This window comes from Pelophylax lessonae (assembly GCF_965119305.1).
Source record: "Pelophylax lessonae genome assembly, chromosome: 7".
Lineage (NCBI taxonomy): Eukaryota > Metazoa > Chordata > Amphibia > Anura > Ranidae > Pelophylax > Pelophylax lessonae.
The window spans coordinates 164,509,821-164,530,624 of NC_138774.1; the positions used below are offsets into that span (position 1 = coordinate 164,509,821).

Below are 20,804 nucleotides of genomic sequence, written 5' to 3' on the forward strand. Positions count from 1 at the left end.
TAACATTATGTGGTTTTGCCATGATACACTTAATTGTTTATGTTATTATATAGTACACGGTGAGACACAGATAATCATTCTTGCATGAAATTAAAGTGACTCCCTGCTCTTCATGTTTTTGTAGACCAGGATACAAATCATTACATGGACCTCTTTTGATTGTTTTGTAATACTCTACTGTTTAAAATGTCACAGCATGGTACACATTTAATACAGAATTCTGTCATCTTATCTGAAAAAAATACATGACTGTAACATAGCTCAAAATACCTGACTGATGAAAAATCACATCTGCATAAAGACTGCGTATTACATTTTCTAAACGATTTACAAATATATTTTTCTGTAGTATATTCTAGATGATATTTCTGGAACAATTTATAAGGAAAACTGATTTTTTTTTGTCTTGTTTGCCTTTTGTTCAATAATTTTCTACAATGTTTTGTAGTAACATTTTATTGCCAGTCATTGGGGTGGATTTACCAAAGGTAGATAGACTGAGAACTTTTGCAAGGGCAGTTGAACTAGTTTTCCTCATTTTCCAACAGAGCTTAGTACATGAGGTGAAGCGCTGCTGACTTCCATCATCCAATCATGTGCAAGCAAAAATGCAATTTTCTTTTCTTGCATGTAACTGGGTATTCTTTGTACATTATACTTTTACCTCATTTACTATGCTCTGTAGCAACTAATAGCCTTTTGTATATCAACATCATTGTCTGACAGACTGGAAGGCTGGCAATTTCGGCATTTGCAAAAAGTCCAGTTTCTCTAGTGAGCTCATTTAATTTTCCCAGCCTATTTAGGTCCCGTTATAATAAAACAGCTGCTTATATGAATTTGTGTTTAGCTTAGCAAATGTTTACACAAATGCGGGCTGGTGTGCTTGTTTTTAGCTTGCAGTTTGCAATAGACAGATGATTTTTTTTACATTAAACTATTAAATTAAACAATGTGGGTCCATATGCAGTGCTAGCAAACATCAATGTGAATAAATGAAGAGATGAAAGTTCCTCCACCAACTTCAGTGCAGAGTAAAGCACACTACACCACCGTGAAGAACTCCAATCTCCTTACCAGACCACGAAATTCAATAGGCATTAAATATTATATCTTAGAAATGAACATCAACCAAACATTCAGCGATTCAAAATGGTAAAGCAATTTGAATGCTCCAGCACTAAATCCGAGTCTGCAGCCTCTCAGGAAATAGCAATATAAACTTCCAATGAATCTGATCCTCTTTCACTCCACCCGACCACAAACATCACCAAAAGTAAATGAAAAGCCTCATAGTGAAGTCAGTATTAAAGGGGGGAATTTATTGTTGTTTATTACTTGTATAACGTCACAGATGCCAAGAACGCTGACGCCGTGGCGTTTTTGAAACTCTACTGCTTTATATTCTGTAATCTGATGTAGGTACCTGTTTACAATAAATTTACCCCTTTAATACGGACTTCCATATGAGGCTCTTCATTTACTTTTGGTGATGCTTGTGGTCGGGTGGAGTGAAAGAGGATCGAAGTTTATACTGCTATTTCCTGAGAGGCTGCAGACTCGGATTTAGAGCTGGAGCATTAATATTGCTTTACCATTTTGAATAGCTGCCTGATTGGCTGATGTCCAGTTGCAAGATATATTATTTACTGCCTATCGCATTTCGTTGTCTGGTAAGAAGATTGGAGTGCTTCACTGTGGTGTAGTGTGCTTTACTCTGCACTGAAGTTGGTGGAGGAACTTTCATCTCTTCATTTATTCACATTGATGTGTGCTATAGCGCTGCATATGCACCCACTTTGATTATATTTGTTATTACAAATTGATTCTGGCTGCTTGGTGATTTACTATATATATATATAGCATAGTGCAGATTGCTCCCTTAATATTAAAATAAACAAACTAAAGCTGGCTATACGTGGCTAGAAAATCATTTGAAAAAACGTTTAACAATCCTGATTGTTCGAATTTAGAGACGTTAGTTGGCACATTTTGATTCTCCAAATGCAAAGTTTTATGCCAAAAGAAATATCCATCATGTCAAAATCTCGTTGCATAATCAAACGATTTTCTAAACCTTGATAGGGAAATCGATTGTAAATAATTACAAAAACATACAGCACATGTGCATTGATCGACAAAAAATTTACCATTTATGCCGTTATTGATTAATAATATGTGGGAAACAATTAGATACAATAATGGCATTATCACACAATCATTCGATAGATCTTTAAAAAGGTTTTTCGAACAACTTTCTATCCATGAATGGCCAGCTTAAATGATCAAAAGGCAAAGCTTTTGGATCATTATATTATATTAAGGAAAGTTATTTTTTAAAGCTAAAATGTACATATCTTGCTCAGTCTACAGTATACCTGGCTATTTCCCTCATGTAGTGAGCCACAGGATTAGTCTACCTCTTCAATATTGTTATTGAAAAATGGGTAACTGCAGTGAAATCTCAAATTTTGGAATCTCCGGCTCACAATGACAACCTAACTGTGTATTGCAGAGTTTCTTAAAACATTCTATGCATGTAAAAAAGAGAAATTCTGAAAATTTTAAAATGAGGAAAAAAAGTGCCTGAAGCCATTGAAATCATTTATGTAAGGGTAATTACCCGAGCTACTGAAGCAATCTTTTACTACTCAACCATATACCAGTAAGCAATGCAAACAATATATATATCTTTTAAACATTTATAACAGAGAGGTTACTTACTGCCTATAAGGTGCTGAATATTGTGATGATTTGAAAAACATTCAAACTTTTATCTCTTAAAACAATTACATATTAATGTGTAGTATTAGAGAAAATGGAAAGTTTTTAATTTATTCATATTTGAATGCGTCAAGACCGTCTACTGTTTCAGTGAAGATGTGAGGATTATTTGTATTTTAAGGCTGTCAGTGTTTTAGAATAAACAGTATATTAAGGCAAGCCATGCATGTAAAAGCTGGGGCATCTGACCCAGCTGGGGTTTGCTCATGGACAGTTTGTTCTTTATCAGATTTTGAAGTGTGTACAGTACATAAGGCCAAATCTGTATTAGCATGTATCCACGCTTTTCTGTGGCTATTTTTCAATAAGCGAATGAATGTCATTACAATGTTATGGTACCTTTACAGTTTAATAAAAAAGCAATGTCTTGATATAAATTACTTGTGTGTAATAAGAAACAGAAACTCTTTCTTTATTTAACAATTGTGGACATTTTTGCTCATGCTTACTGCACATTTTAAAGGTTGATTTACTAAAGGCAAATAGACTGTGAACTTTGCAAAGTACAGTTGAATGCTGCAAGATCAGTTGCACCAGAGCTTAGTAAATGAGCAGAAGCTCGGCTGACTTTCATCATCCAATAATGTGCAAGCAAAAGTGCTGTTTTTTTTTTTTCTTGCACATGATTGGGTATTCTTTTCAAAGTGAAGCTTTCCTCGTTTGCTAAGTCCTGGAGCAACTGCAATTACAGAGTACAACTGCACTTTGTACAGTCTATTTGCCTTTAGTAAATCAACCCCTTAGTGTCACGTGAGCTCCCCTATTCAGATGTGTCACAAGATGGTCATACATGAACAGTCTTCGGGTGATAGCAAATCTGCCCATACTTCTTCTAAATGCTACACTGCCAATGTAGTCGATGAAGGCAACAGTTGTACTGTGCTGTTATACTGTATAAAAAAAAATACACTATATAAAACTATAAGAAAGCAATCCAATAAAATGTGGTTAAGCACCAGGAGTTTGGTAATTTGTTAATATTGCTTAAACCTACTATTATTTCTCTCCAACGAAAAATGATGCCTGGGAAAATATATATGCGGTGTTGTATTGACCTAAATCATCCAATCATATGCAAACAAAAACCTTTTGCTTTTTTTTTTTTTACTTTTCCTTGTACATGTTTGGGTATTCTTTGCAAAGTGGACTTTCACTTTGTTTTTTATTGGAACTGTTTACATATGATTTATGAACTTTCACTTCATTTTTATATGAATTTGTGTTGCTTGATTTAGCACTCTCCAGCTTTAGTAAATCAACCCCAGAGCCCTTTACAAGGATGTACTTGTCTTGCTGCTGCATTCTCTGATTCTTTATTTATATATTGCATACATTCCAAAGAAGAAAGAGATGGATCTTTTTCTGTGACAATTTGACAACAAAAACTATTCAAAGCGATTAGGTGATTAATCCCTCCAATATTAACCAAAATCAATTGTACACATTTGCTGTTGTCCTGTACAAAAAAAAGATAGAAATCCTTAGTTTTAGGTCTTTCCTTATTTGATAAACTATGGCACTTTTTTTTAGAGAAAAAGGGAGATTGCCTGAAAAAGGGAATATGCAGAGATGTCCACCATCACCATTTATTACTACAAAATGAGGAGGATGGAATCCAAAAATCAAGGCTATATGTTTACTTAGTAGAATATTTTTTAGAATAAATTAAACCTTTTCAACACTTTTATATCAAGACAGACCCCTTCGTCTGGTTAAATGTGATACAGTTGTGTCCCACCATCACCATTTATTACTACAAGATGAGGAGGATGGAATCCAAAAATCAAGGCTATATGTTTACTTAGTAGAATATTTTTTAGAATAAATTAAACCTTTTCAACACTTTTATATCAAAACAGACCCCTTCGTCTGGTTAAATGTGATACAGTTGTGTCCCATCATCACCATTTATTACTACAAGATGAGGAGGATGGAATCCAAAAATGAAGGCTATATGTTTACTTAGAAGAATATTCTTTAGAATAAATTAAACCGTTTCAACACTTTTATATCAAGACAGACCCCTTCGTCTGGTTAAATGTGATGCAGTTGTGTCCCATCATCACCATTTATTACTACAAGATGAGGAGGATGGAATCCAAAAATCAAGGCTATATGTTTACTTAGTAGAATATTTTTTAGAATAAATTAAACCTTTTCAACACTTTGTAACAAGACAGACCCCTTCGTCTGGTTAAATGTGATACAGTTGTGTCCCACCATCACCATTTATTACTACAAGATGAGGAGGATGGAATCCAAAAATCAAGGCTATATGTTTACTTAGAAGAATATTCTTTAGAATAAATTAAACCGTTTCAACACTTTTATATCAAGACAGACCCCTTTGTCTGGTTAAATGTGATGCAGTTGTGTCCCATCATCGCCATTTATTACTACAAGATGAGGAGGATGGAATACAAAAAGGAAGGCTATACGTTTACTTAGCAGAATATTTTTTTTAGAATAAATAAAACCTTTTCAACACTTTTATATCAAGACAGACCCCTTCGTCTGGTTAAATGTGATACAGTTGTGTCCCACCATCACCATTTATTACTACAAGATGAGGAGGATGGAATCCAAAAATCAAGGCTATATGTTTACTTAGTAGAATATTTTTTAGAATAAATTAAACCTTTTCAACACTTTGTAACAAGACAGACCCCTTCGTCTGGTTAAATGTGATACAGTTGTGTCCCACCATCACCATTTATTACTACAAGATGAGGAGGATGGAATCCAAAAATCAAGGCTATATGTTTACTTAGAAGAATATTCTTTAGAATAAATTAAACCGTTTCAACACTTTTATATCAAGACAGACCCCTTTGTCTGGTTAAATGTGATGCAGTTGTGTCCCATCATCGCCATTTATTACTACAAGATGAGGAGGATGGAATACAAAAAGGAAGGCTATACGTTTACTCTGCAGAATATTCTTTTTAGAATAAATAAAACCTTTTCAACACTTTTATATCAAGACAGACCCCTTCGTCTGGTTAAATGTCATACAGTTGTGTCAAAATTTTCTTTCTGGCTATTCTGTTTGCCATAAATATACTGAGTTACAACAATTTTTAGACTACTTCAAAGTGGCTTCTTCCTCTATTTTTGGAGACAATACAGTACTACACTGTCAAACTTCTGCTGCTTACTGTGCTTATCATACTGTAAACAAAGCTGCAACAATTGAAACTGCAAAATATCGGCATCCTTTAGTCTTTTACATTTTTAGGGAGATGCCAAAAAAGCATAGACGTAGATTTGACTAGTAACATAGGCTGATGATGACACAAATAATGTACTGTTTGATCACAGCCTGGAAGTCCAGGGTGAAGCAGTGCAAAGTATCATATTTTCTCGGGAAGCACAGGTTTATTTTCTGCCACCCAATTCTAAAAACATGTCTCTTTCTATAAGAATCACATTGTGTCGTGATACTAAAAACATGAGCCTTGCAGAGCTGAAATTTTCACGCTTCACAAATCTTTTTACAATCTGTTATCTTCTTATTTACTTTCCTTTTCCCAAAACAAAGCCAAATAAAACTTGCATAGAAACATAAGCCGAATATCACGCTAGTCTGTTTGCATTTTCTAACCAGGCTTTGTTTTATGTGAATATAAATGCATCAGAATAATGATTTCTAATTATCCAAGAAATCATTACAACATGTGTAGGAACCTTTGCCACACCAGATGTTGCTGAACTACATTTCCCATGATTCTCATTATCTGAGTACCACAACATCCCGATCCCGATAAGAATATACTAATAGGATTTCTATGTTCATTTTGCAATTCATAAAAAAAATTGAGAAATTAATTTTGTATAAACTGTCCAACTAGCGGCAGTTGCCTGGCTTTTATCACAATTTTTCCTCCAATACCGATTTAAAAAATATAAGCATACAATACACACAAACATACTGCATACAGGTATATAGTGAGTTGTTTTTCTGTAGGTATATAGAGCTATAGATTTTGTAAGCTTTACTATTAGATTTTTTTTAGCATGCATAATAAAGTGTAATGTACATAGCCACAAGTGGAGGGCTATATACAAAATATATAGAATAAAAAAAATATATATAAAAAACAAAAAAAAAAAAAAAAAACTCCACTTGTGGCTATATACATTACACTTCCTATTTTTACTATAGTAGCTGCATTCTTACTTATATACAATTGCCTAATCATCCTAAATTATCATTTTGGTCCAATTGGCCCGAGGGATATACTTCAAGTATGTTTATCCTATGCATAATAAAGTGTATAAAAACCCAAAATGTTTTTTTTTTCCATTTTGGATAAAGTACAGTAGGGTAAAACTGTGTTTTTTTTGTTTTGTTGCCTAATTAGGGAGATTTACATTTGCGTCCTGTCCTTTAGAATCCACAGGAAATGAGAGGATATCTTTCCAGTGTGCAGGAAATTCCCACCTAGAAAGTTGTCACAGGAACAAGTGCCCTCATTGGAAGATTTCCCTTCTATATTGTGTATATTTCACCTGTATTATCCCTTACTGGATTGTATTTGCTTATTACTCTGTTTTAAATAGAGTTCTTGTTGGAAACAGAACACACTGTGGTTTTGTTTAATTTCCTTATATTTGAATCTGTATTCTTTAAAGCGTTACTCCATTTTTATTGGGAAAAAAAAAAAAACATTCCCCTCTGGGAGATCTATGTATATTACAAGGATTTTAATAAACTTTGTTGCAGATTTCTACCTTTTGTTACTATGAAGAAATCCCTGTGTGTTTGTCTGTCCTAATGGGAGTGGTTTCATAATTATCAATCAGCTGTGCACCTGCAGGGCTCTAATGAGGAAAGCTGCTGAGCCTGCATCCCTTTAGATGTGATTTGCTATTGAAATTTTTGCAGCAGGGGATGCCTGAAATCTGATTTGTATCTTAGGACAGGCTTCTGGGAAAATTGGCAAGCCTAACACAGGAGCAGGAAATTATGTTTCTGGGGATGTTTTGACATGACACCTTCCGATATCCATATTGTATCACATTTTCAGAGGCTGCAGATTGAAAAGGAAAGGTCATAACATTTCATCACAATTTGACTTGTGTCTCAATTGTATATGCTATATTATTTTTTCTTTATTTGCTATTTTTTTTACCCACAAAAATGGAGTTACCGTTTAAGGAAGCTCTGTATTGAAATAAAATAAAAAAAAACTGGTGCAGGTAAAGTTTTACTAAGCATACATACCTGCAGCAGCCTACCAAATACTAGTGATATAGCCAAATATCATTTTGGTTCTGACACTTTCAGGTAGCGTGAGTTTGTTTACTAAGCTTTCACCCTCACACATTCCCACTGGCCCATCACTATGATGTGCAGCCTCATCGGACAATAGGAATGTGCAGGAGGTAGGAAGGGTTGGACAGTCTTTGGCACAATCAGAGTCATAGCAGCCCGGGGCAGCAAGGTTTGTGAGTCTGCTGCCACTATGTGCAGGCACCTCTATGAGTCTTCACTTAATGCAGCAGTTTTTTTCTTGTTAACCTAATGTTAAGTTAAAGTGGCACTCCAGGCAATTAGTTAAATACACAGTTAATTACATAGAGGTTTACTGTTATTTATTCCAAAAGATTTGTATTTTACATCACATGCCTATGTCAAAATGCACATCCTGTAGGAAACCAATGCTACTTGTACATTGTTATTGCAAACTGGAGACTGTAAAGAGTTTATTATACTAATTCATTGTCTAATGAACAGACCAGATGCATAGAGGTAATATCAGAAACTCTATAGCTGAAAAAAGTGTGCAATCAGTCTGAAAGGACTTCCTTGACTCCATTGCTCAGTTGGGATTCCACCATGCTAGGAATAGTCTATCCCTAGGGGTCAGACACTTGGGGTGGTCCAGGGACTGGTTCTTTTTTTTTGTTTTGTTTTTTCCATGTAGCCAGAATTTTGAGTTGCATTGATGTGGAATGAAACTGAATGTGCAGCACAGCCTCTAAGAAGGCAACTGTCCCCTTGCCACGGGGAATGCCTAGAGTATGGTCCAGTGCATTCCAGTAACATTATATATTCTCCCCACTACTTCATTCTGGTGCAGTCCCCTAAGGCACAGTGGGTAAGTCAACATATCCAGAAGCGTGCTTGACCATTCTAGAAATAGATGGTCCACGACATCTGGTAAGCGTCTCCATTACTAGGTGATGGGTGTCGCAGGAGGATCCCTTGTTCTTTGGTGATGAAATTGTTTGAAGCGTCTCTTTGTCTTCTATATAATCAGTATTCACATGGACTTTCTCTCACCATATTTTTTCAGAATAATCACCGTTCAAGAACATTTTCATTTTGATAAGATTTAACACTATATTGATTTATTGTTTTCAACATATCTTTTTTTGTAATTTCACTTGTTGAGGTATATATAGATTAGTGTGACTTCTTGTTTTATTTTAGTATATAAAGGGATGTTCCTGCAGCCTTATCTTTTTTTGACAGAGTCCAATCACCTAAAGGTAGCGGCATATAATGCATGGTAAAGACTAAAATCCTGTGTACTGTACTGTATAACTATAAAATCTTTGTTTTTAACCCAAAATCAGATTTTAAGTATACACTTTCCTTACATGGCATGATGAAACTAGTAGGGCGGGACCAAGATGTGGAACATACTGCGCATGTTCGATTCATGGCTTGGAGTATAGCAGCCGGAGACAAACGCTTTCAGCACAGAGGAATGTGCTTATTGGGTTGCTTTTAACTTATTTTAATTCATGCTGGAACCCTTAGTGTCAGGATGGCACTTACTAAATGTAAGTTGCATTTTTATTGAATAAAAGCCTATGTGTTTTACGGAATCACGCTATGTGGATTCATCTTTTCTCCTAACATAGGATACATCCCTGCTTGACCATATGTGAATGCTTGTCTGAAGATGATTAACTAGAGTGGATTACGGACCTGCATATTGGATATACATAATAGAAAAGGTCTAATTGCTGGTTTATAATTAGGGTTGAGCGAACACCTAGATGTCCGTGTTCGACGGGTTCGGCCGAACTTTAAAAAAAAGTCCGGGTCCGTGTCCCGGACTTTTACCGAACTTTTCCCGGACACCGAACCCCATTGAAGTCAATGGGGACCCGAACTTTAAGGCACTAAAATGGCTCTAAAACACCAAAGGAAAGGGCTAGAGTGCTGCAAATGGCAGCAAAACGTAATTAAGAGCATGGCAAGTGCTCTGCAAACAAATGTGGATAGGGAAATAACTTAAAACAACAAAAAAAAAAACAGAAAAATAAAACAATGTTCTTCTTCATCTCGGAAGGACGAGGCCCATATGGAGTAGGAGGGAGGTTGAGGTGGTGGTGGATGTGGCGGTGACATAGGCGTGCGCACAGGGTGTGCTGGGTGTGCCTGGGCACACCCTAATCACCTAGGGCACATAGCATTGCCAGTGAGGAGATGGGAAAGATCTCCCTGGGACCTGCTCTGCTCTATTTCTCCTTGCCTACAGGTACATGGCCCCGATACATTACTCTCCCTGCTGGCAAACACATGCATGTGTATTTCAACTTTGGGGTGCACACCTTAATGCAATAGGCTGCGCACACCTATGGGCGGTGCAGGTGGAAGCGGCGGTGGAGGAGGACCAGGGCCGGATTAACAGCATCATGGGCTTGGTGCTGAGGATTTTGAAGGGCCTTAAGGGCCGTGCCTTGCCATGCACCCAGAGGAGGAAGGGTGCAGCCATGCATGCCTAATTCAACATGGGATGCTGTCTCTGAAGCCCATAAACACATCCATGCATCGCCAACTGTCCCTCCTTGTCCGGCCTTCACGCTGTGTGGGGAGGTTCTGAGGGTGCTGCCTGGGGAAGCGAGCATAGAAGCCAGACTTCTGTGTTTACAAGTGACAGAAGAGCGGTAACAGTGAATATGGCCAACCCGGGGCCTATATAAAAGGTAGGGGCCTGGAGCTGCAGCTCCAATAGCCCCTACATTAATCTGGCCCTGAGGAGGAGGACGAGGTAGCCAACACTGCTTCTTTTCAAAAATTTTAAATGAGGGTACACCCCAAAAGAGTGAGAAAGAGCAAAAATGGAACAATGGGTGGGTAAGGTCGGTATCCATTGCTATTCTGCATAAGGTACGGAAAAGTCCCGTGGGATCCATGCCTGGTTCATTTTAATGAACGTGAGCTTGTCCACATTGTCTCTGGACAGGCGGCTGCGCTTGTCTGTTATAACGCCCCCAGCCGTGCTAAATACCCGTTCAGATAATACACTGGCTGCAGGGCACGCCAGCACCTCCAAGGCGTAAAGGGCAAGCTCAAGCCATGTGCCCAATTTGGAGACCCAGAAGTTGAAGGGGGCAGACCCGTCATTCACTACATGTAGGCGTGTGCACACATACTGCTCCACCATGTTGGTAAAATGCTGCCTCCTGCTAAGACGTTCCATCTGAGCTGCTGGTGCTGCTGTTTGTTGTGGCGTGCTGACAAAGCTTTTCCACATTTCGGCCATGCTAACCCTGCCTTCTGAGGTGCTGGCGGTGCCCTGGTTGCGTTGGCGACCTCCTCCTCCTCCTCCTCTGCCTTGTGCTTCCACTGTGGCCCCGCTGTCAGATGGGAATGCCAGCAGCATGGCGTCTACCAGCGTGCGCTTGTACTCGCGCATCTTGCGATCGCGCTCCAGTGAGTGAATTAAGGACGGTACGTTGTCCTTGTAACGGGGATCCAGCAGCGTGGCCACCCAGTAATCAGCACAAGTTAGAATGTGGGCAACTCGGCGGTCGTTGTGGAGACACTGCAGCATGTAATCGCTCATGTGTGCCAGGCTGCCCAGAGGCAACGAAAGGCTGTCCTCTGTGGGAGGTGTATCGTCCGTGTCCTCTGTATCCCCCCAGCCACGCACCAGTGATGGCCATGAGCTGGCCTGGGTGCCACCCTGCTGTAAACATGGTTCCATCTCCTCCTCCAGCTCCTCCTCCTCCTCATCCTCCTCATCCTCCAGAACTGTGCCCCTGCTGGACAATTGCGTCCCTGGCGTTTGCGTGTGCAGGAACCCACCCTCGGAGCCCCTTGCGAATGACTGCCCTGAAAGCCTTGGAAATGTTACCTCTTCATCCTCCTCCTCCTCCTCATCCTGTGCCACATCCTCTTCCATCATCGCCCGAATTGTTTTTTCAAGGAGGCATAGAAGTGGGATAGTTAAGCTGAGAACGGCGTCATTGCCACTGGCCATGTTGGTGGAGTACTCAAAACAGCGCAACAAGGCACACAGGTCTCGCATGGAGGCCCAGTTAAATTAAATAGCGGAATAGAAAATATGATCCAAAAAAAGTGTATGTATATCACACGTACACAACCACACTGGGCCCCAATTACTATTGTTTGTACCCCTAAAAGGCTAGATGAGGAGTAGGGGGAGTATGGAACAGGCAGCACCCTCAAACCTTCAGAAGTATGAGATGAACCCCAACAACTTGGAAAGGTGGATCTCTCTCACACGTACCGACACAGACTATCCCGCAATTCAATTGATCCTCAAAGGTTTTTATTGAATAGCGGAATAGGAAATATGATCAAAAAAAGTGTATGTATCTCGCACGTACACAACCACACTAGGCCCCAATTACTATTGTTTGTACCCCTAAAAGGCTAGATGAGGAGTAGGGGGGGTATGGAACAGGCAGCACCCTCAAACCTTCAGAAGTATGAGATGAACCCCAACAACTTGGAAAGGTGGATCTCTCTCACACGTACCGACACAGACTATCCCCCAATTTAACTGATCCCCAAAGGTTTTTGATTAAATAGCGGAATAGAAAATATGATCCAAAAAAAGTGTATGTATATCACACGTACACAACCACACTAGGCCCCAATTACTATTGTTTGTACCCCTAAAAGGCTAGATGAGGAGTAGGGGGGGTATGGAACAGGCAGCACCCTCAAACCTTCAGAAGTATGAGATGAACCCCAACAACTTGGAAAGGTGGATCTCTCTCACACGTACCGACACAGACTATCCCCCAATTTAACTGATCCCCAAAGGTTTTTGATTAAATAGCGGAATAGAAAATATGATCCCAAAAAAGTGTATGTATATCACACGTACACAACCACACTGGGCCCCAATTACTATTGTTTGTACCCCTAAAAGGCTAGATGAGGAGTAGGGGGAGTATGGAACAGGCAGCACCCTCAAACCTTCAGAAGTATGAGATGAACCCCAACAACTTGGAAAGGTGGATCTCTCTCACACGTACCGACACAGACTATCCCGCAATTCAATTGATCCTCAAAGGTTTTTATTGAATAGCGGAATAGGAAATATGATCAAAAAAAGTGTATGTATCTCGCACGTACACAACCACACTAGGCCCCAATTACTATTGTTTGTACCCCTAAAAGGCTAGATGAGGAGTAGGGGGGGTATGGAACAGGCAGCACCCTCAAACCTTCAGAAGTATGAGATGAACCCCAACAACTTGGAAAGGTGGATCTCTCTCACACGTACCGACACAGACTATCCCCCAATTTAACTGATCCCCAAAGGTTTTTGATTAAATAGCGGAATAGAAAATATGATCCAAAAAAAGTGTATGTATATCACACGTACACAACCACACTAGGCCCCAATTACTATTGTTTGTACCCCTAAAAGGCTAGATGAGGAGTAGGGGGGGTATGGAACAGGCAGCACCCTCAAACCTTCAGAAGTATGAGATGAACCCCAACAACTTGGAAAGGTGGATCTCTCTCACACGTACCGACACAGACTATCCCCCAATTTAACTGATCCCCAAAGGTTTTTGATTAAATAGCGGAATAGAAAATATGATCCCAAAAAAGTGTATGTATATCACACGTACACAACCACACTGGGCCCCAATTACTATTGTTTGTACCCCTAAAAGGCTAGATGAGGAGTAGGGGGAGTATGGAACAGGCAGCACCCTCAAACCTTCAGAAGTATGAGATGAACCCCAACAACTTGGAAAGGTGGATCTCTCTCACACGTACCAACACAGACTATCCCCCAATTTAACTGATCCCCAAAGGTTTTTGATTAAATAGCGGAATAGAAAATATGATCCCAAAAAAGTGTATGTATATCACACGTACACAACCACACTAGGCCCCAATTACTATTGTTTGTACCCCTAAAAGGCTAGGAGTAGGGGGAGTATGGAACAGGCAGCACCCTCAAACCTTCAGAAGTATGAGATGAACCCCAACAACTTGGAAAGGTGGATCTCTCTCACACGTACCAACACAGACTATCCCCCAATTTAACTGATCCCCAAAGGTTTTTGATTAAATAGCGGAATAGAAAATATGATCCCAAAAAAGTGTATGTATATCACACGTACACAACCACACTAGGCCCCAATTACTATTGTTTGTACCCCTAAAAGGCTAGATGAGGAGTAGGGGGAGTATGGAACAGGCAGCACCCTCAAACCTTCAGAAGTATGAGATGAACCCCAACAACTTGGAAAGGTGGATCTCTCTCACACGTACCAACACAGACTATCCCCCAATTTAACTGATCCCCAAAGGTTTTTGATTAAATAGCGGAATAGAAAATATGATCCCAAAAAAGTGTATGTATATCACACGTACACAACCACACTAGGCCCCAATTACTATTGTTTGTACCCCTAAAAGGCTAGGAGTAGGGGGAGTATGGAACAGGCAGCACCCTCAAACCTTCAGAAGTATGAGATGAACCCCAACAACTTGGAAAGGTGGATCTCTCTCACACGTACCAACACAGACTATCCCCCAATTTAACTGATCCCCAAAGGTTTTTGATTAAATAGCGGAATAGAAAATATGATCCCAAAAAAGTGTATGTATATCACACGTACACAACCACACTAGGCCCCAATTACTATTGTTTGTACCCCTAAAAGGCTAGGAGTAGGGGGAGTATGGAACAGGCAGCACCCTCAAACCTTCAGAAGTATGAGATGAACCCCAACAACTTGGAAAGGTGGATCTCTCTCACACGTACCAACACAGACTATCCCCCAATTTAACTGATCCCCAAAGGTTTTTGATTAAATAGCGGAATAGAAAATATGATCCCAAAAAAGTGTATGTATATCACACGTACACAACCACACTAGGCCCCAATTACTATTGTTTGTACCCCTAAAAGGCTAGGAGTAGGGGGAGTATGGAACAGGCAGCACCCTCAAACCTTCAGAAGTATGAGATGAACCCCAACAACTTGGAAAGGTGGATCTCTCTCACACGTACCAACACAGACTATCCCCCAATTTAACTGATCCCCAAAGGTTTTTGATTAAATAGCGGAATAGAAAATATGATCCCAAAAAAGTGTATGTATATCACACGTACACAACCACACTAGGCCCCAATTACTATTGTTTGTACCCCTAAAAGGCTAGGAGTAGGGGGAGTATGGAACAGGCAGCACCCTCAAACCTTCAGAAGTATGAGATGAACCCCAACAACTTGGAAAGGTGGATCTCTCTCACACGTACCAACACAGACTATCCCCCAATTTAACTGATCCCCAAAGGTTTTTGATTAAATAGCGGAATAGAAAATATGATCCCAAAAAAGTGTATGTATATCACACGTACACAACCACACTAGGCCCCAATTACTATTGTTTGTACCCCTAAAAGGCTAGGAGTAGGGGGAGTATGGAACAGGCAGCACCCTCAAACCTTCAGAAGTATGAGATGAACCCCAACAACTTGGAAAGGTGGATCTCTCTCACACGTACCAACACAGACTATCCCCCAATTTAACTGATCCCCAAAGGTTTTTGATTAAATAGCGGAATAGAAAATATGATCCCAAAAAAGTGTATGTATATCACACGTACACAACCACACTAGGCCCCAATTACTATTGTTTGTACCCCTAAAAGGCTAGATGAGGAGTAGGGGGAGTATGGAACAGGCAGCACCCTCAAACCTTCAGAAGTATGAGATTGTGTTCACTGTACCCCACAAAGATTGAGTTCACTGCACCCCACAATGATTGTGTTCACTGCACCCCACAAAGATTGTGTTCACTGCACCTCACAAAGATTGTGTTCACTGTACCCCCCAAAGATTGTGTTCACTGCACCCCACAAAGATTCTGTTCACTGTACCCCACAAAGATTGTGTTCACTGCACCCCAAAAAGGATGTTGTTCACTGCACCCCAAAAAGGATGTTGTTCACTGCACCCCAAAAAGGATGTTGTTCACTCCACCCCAAAAAGATTGTGTTCACTGCACCCCACAAAGATTGTGTTCACTGCACCCCAAAAAGATTGTGTTCACTGCACCCCAAAAATGATTTTGTTCACTGCACCCCAAAAAGGATTTTGTTCACTGCACCCCAAAAAGGATGTTGTTCACTCCACCCCAAAAAGATTGTGTTCACTGCACCCCAAAAAGATTGTGTTCACTGCACCCCACAAAGGATTTTGTTCACTGCACCCCAAAAAGATTGTGTTCACTGCACCCCAAAAAGGATGTTGTTCACTGCACCCCAAAAAGGATTTTGTTCACTGCACCCCAAAAAGATTGTGTTCACTGCACCCCACAAAGGATTTTGTTCACTGCACCCCACAAAGATTGTGTTCACTGCACACCAAAAAGGATTGTGTTCACTGCACCCCAAAAAGATTTTGTTCACTGCACCCCAAAAAGATTGTGTTCACTGCAGCCCAAAAAGATTGTGTTCACTGCAGCCCAAAAAGATTGTGTTCACTGCAGCCCAAAAAGATTGTGTTCACTGCAGCCCAAAAAGATTGTGTTCACTGCAGCCCAAAAAGATTGTGTTCACTGCAGCTCACACACAGAAAAATGGATGTGGATCACTGACACCTGCCTATCTCCAATCCCACACCACACAGCAATATCGATTGTAGTTTGTAGAACACAGTTTCCCTAAAATTCAGCAGACTCTGTCCCTAACAGGATTGAGAAGAGATCGTAGATCAGGATTGAGTGCAGACCCCACCCCCCACACAGCAATATCGATTGTAGTTTGTAGAAGACACTGACCCTATAATTCAGCAGACTCTATCCCTAAAATGCCTACAACTCCCCCTGCCTAAACACTCCGACCTGTCCCTCAATTCTATCCGGACACAAATGGTTTTTTCCTGCCTATCTTTCCCTAATCAGCAGCCAGCACGTTGATGTGTGCTCTGTCCCTGAATCTAAGCAGCATAATGACGCCGCTGCGGCTGCCTCGAACTTATAAAGACTTGGTCACATGCTTCAGACGGCCAATCACAGCTACTGAGACATTTGCAGGCATGGCTGGGATGGCTTAAGGCACACCAGTTAAACGATTGTTGATTGGCTGTTGAAAGCCCGCCATGAAAAGAGCGCCAAAGCATGCAAAACCCGGAAATAAAACGACCGAACACGGATTTTTACCCGAACATACAGTAAAGTGTCCGTGTCCGTGTTCGGGTACAAAAAATCCAATTATTCGGTACGAACACGAATAATACAGTCCGTGTTCGCTCAACACTATTTATAATCTTACCAGCCACTCCATCTGGTGAGTCAGTTTGGGATGGTTGGTGGAAGCAGCATACAGGGTGTTTTTTGGTGCACACCTTCTGTTGAACATTTGTCACTACAAATATTTATTTGCACTTTTTTTGCACATTTTTTCACACATTTTTTGCACTTTATTGGACTTTTTTTAGGCCTTTTTTTAATGCCCACTAATATTTAAATATTTATGAATTTTATGTGTATTTATTGAACTGAGTTTGTCAAGTATATGAATTGCTGATAATTTATATAGATTGTTTGCATATATTTGCAGAAATATTTTGGAGAATATTTTTGCACACTGTAGATGATATGAGGATTTAATAATATTTTGAGCACGGTGCACTTCTTGCAGTTATAACATTTTGGGTGATATATATATATATATATATATATATATATATATATATATATATATATATATATATATATATTTAGGGCATTATACATAGAGAGTATTTTTGTGCTGATTTTTTCTTTTTATCTACCTTATTTGGTGATAGTCTGAGTTCTGAGACAATGCCTATAATGCCTAATATGGGCCTATACTCAAACATTAACTTAACCACTTGCCGACCGATGTACATTCATATACCTCTTCGGGAAGTCGTGCTGACATTTGGGTCATGGCTGCAGCCATGATCCAGAAATTATTTTCTTCAGCCAGAAATTCTCTTTAGAGTAAAAGTGACCTGAATGTCTATACAGCCGCCTAATTACTTTTACAGGCGGCAGAAGGGGGCCAACCGCCGCATTTACCAGACTTTACTGTTCAAACCGGGGAGTCTGGTACCAATGTCATTGGTCTCGTCAGATACATTACACAGAGTGAGTGGAATTTTTGTTTTTTCTCCCCCTCTGTGACATCAGAAACCAGAAATGAAAATGATTTTGCCACTTCCAGTTTCAGTTTGTTTGTTTACAAGCCATTAACAGCTTGTAAAGCATCTGATCTTAGTTTGATCAGATAATTTGGAGGCCAGAGGAGAGATCTGGGGTCTAATAGACCCCAGAGCTCTCCATAAAGAGGGCCTGTCATGGCCTGCGCTATCCATGGGATGTTCATCCCTTGTGATAGCAATAAAGTTCAATAAAAAAATAAAGTTACAGTATAAAAAAATACATTTAGATAAAATAAACATACATACATACATACATACATAAACATAATAAATATCCCCCGTGTTTACGCAGAAATATGAATGCGCACCCAGGTCCTTTACGCATATGTAAACAGTAACTGCACTGTACATGTGAGATATTATTGCAAATGTCAAAGTGAGGACTATATTTCTAGTGCCCGACCTCTGTGTAACTTTAAACTACTAACCTATAGTTTGTTGCAGTTCTATTTCACCAAAAATTGTGGTTGTTATATTGAGTTTGTGTGCACTAAAATTCATTAAAGTGTATTTTTTCCTAAAAGTTTGCAGTTTAAAAATGGCTGTGCAAATATCGTGTTGCCTTAAAAAATTGCAACAACTGCCATTTTATTCTCCTGGGCCTCTGCATAAAAAAATATAATGTTTTAGGATTCTAAGTAATTTTCTATAAAAAAAATAAAATGCTAATTTTTACATGCATGTGAGGATGTTAATTTTTTTTCAGACTCTGAAAACTCTTCTAAACAAACATTTACTATATAATACAATTCTATAGCTAGAAATATTATTATCCAAGAAGATGTGTCATAGTTACCATTTTCAGAGCCCGTTCAATATCTATCCCTTGGCTCCAAGGCACTGCAGGATTTGCCAGGCAGTCACCAGCACTCCCTCTTCTTGAGACATCCACTCTTTGCCTTCTTAAGTATCGAAATGCTTCTGCAATTACCAGGACTGCATCATGGGTCAGTGCAGATGTATACTAATAATAAACAAAAAGCATACATGACACACAGTCTCAGACAGTGTATGTATAATAATAATAATGAGAAGATGCCTGAATACTAATATTGCTTTTTGAATAAAAAGGTTACAGTTATTTATGCTTCAATGAATTATTGTGATATAGGGGGTTTACCAAAACCATAAAAGGGCATTTTGCATTTCTGTCCATTTAGATGTTTTTACCATTAGCATAACATTTCTGTGGTTGTTCATACCTCTGACAAGTATTAATACTGAAGAATTTGAAGTGGAACTGAGCTGTGATGGGAAGGGAGGGTGGTTGTGGAAGTACTACCCAAAATATGCAAGTATGCGCAGCATACTTGCAAATTATGAAAAATCTATCTCTGAGGCTGCCCACAGACAGCTCTACAGTTACTGTTGCTGTCACAGCCATCTTCTCTGATTCTTCTTCCACATCTGGCATCTCCCTTCTTGGCATTTTTGGCTAATGATAAGGAAAAGGAATTGCAGATTCATAGCATCTGGCTCAACTCTTCAGCATCTTACGTGAATGTACACAATGTGCAGGTAGTGTGTATTTAACAGAAATGCTAGCAAACAGGTAAAGGTTTTTATTTTTTTTTTTTTTTTTGTTTATTTTGCCAAACACACCTGAAAAGTTTCTTCTAACAAAAACTCTACCTTCTAGCATTTTTTCCCCAATTTTTTTCATTTTTTTTCTTTAATTTGAAATAATTTTTTTAATGCATCCCTCTACTTTATATGCCAGCAGCAAACACTTCATTTATATGACATAATATTTATGATATTCTTGCTAAATTCTAGTGTTAGTAATAAGGGTAAATACATTATACACATTATTTACTAGCGTCCATACTTATGCTGCCCCATAAATACATAGATTCTCAGGTATTTTTTTTACAACATTTTACCAACTGTCCAGGCAAAAGCAACTGAACTGATTAGCTCAGGAAACCCACTGGCAGCAGTTTGGTTGCTTCATAGTTGCTTTGAAGCAACTGTTGATGATTATTATTATTATTATACAGGATTTATATAGCGCCGACAGTTTGCGCAGCGCTTTACAATATGAGGGCAGACAATACAGTTACAATACAATTCAATTCAGTGTGGCGATTTTGGCTCTGAGGAAGAGGGTCCTCCCTCGAAACGCGTAAGCCACATCAGGTTTTGAGGACGCCATCACGCTATCCAGCAGTAGAGAAGTGTCCTGGAAGAGAGCGGTGCCCATTTCCTATATGCTTGTTCATATGCTACGTTTGTGAGTATATTGTACGCTACCCTTCTTTGATTTTAATAAACTTTTAAGTGGTAATGCACAAGGTCGGTGCGCCCTTCTCTTGTTGTTTTCTTGTAGTGCCTCTTGGATACCCTTGGTCCTGAGGGGGGCAGCAAGACCACTTCTTTTGTGTCATAAAGCCGCCTAGAAGATTCACCTTCCCACATACCACTTGAGCGCAGGAGAGATATTGTTGTTTTTTGACAATACAATTCAATACAGGAGGATTTAGTTGATACCTTTCTTTGATCTTTTTGACTGTTTTTAAAATTGATTGAACGTTATTGAATTTGTAAAAAATTGTAATCGTTGGCCATTACAGATGAACTAT

At 39.3% G+C, this 20,804-nt stretch overlaps 1 protein-coding gene across 5 annotated transcripts in view; it reads right to left on the minus strand.

Annotated features, from left to right (window-relative positions):
• The window catches only part of GRIA3 (glutamate ionotropic receptor AMPA type subunit 3), a 427,883-nt gene that overhangs the window by 68,544 nt on the left and 338,535 nt on the right, over positions 1–20,804 (minus strand). For all 5 annotated transcript variants that reach the window (XR_014225478.1, XM_082263155.1, XM_082263154.1 and 2 more), the window contains exon 7: positions 19,019–19,186. Coding sequence is in view for 4 of the 5 variants with exons in the window: in XM_082263155.1 (XP_082119281.1) it covers positions 19,019–19,186 (168 nt within the window). In the remaining variant the exon portion in view is untranslated. The remainder of the gene's footprint in view (positions 1–19,018; positions 19,187–20,804) is intronic.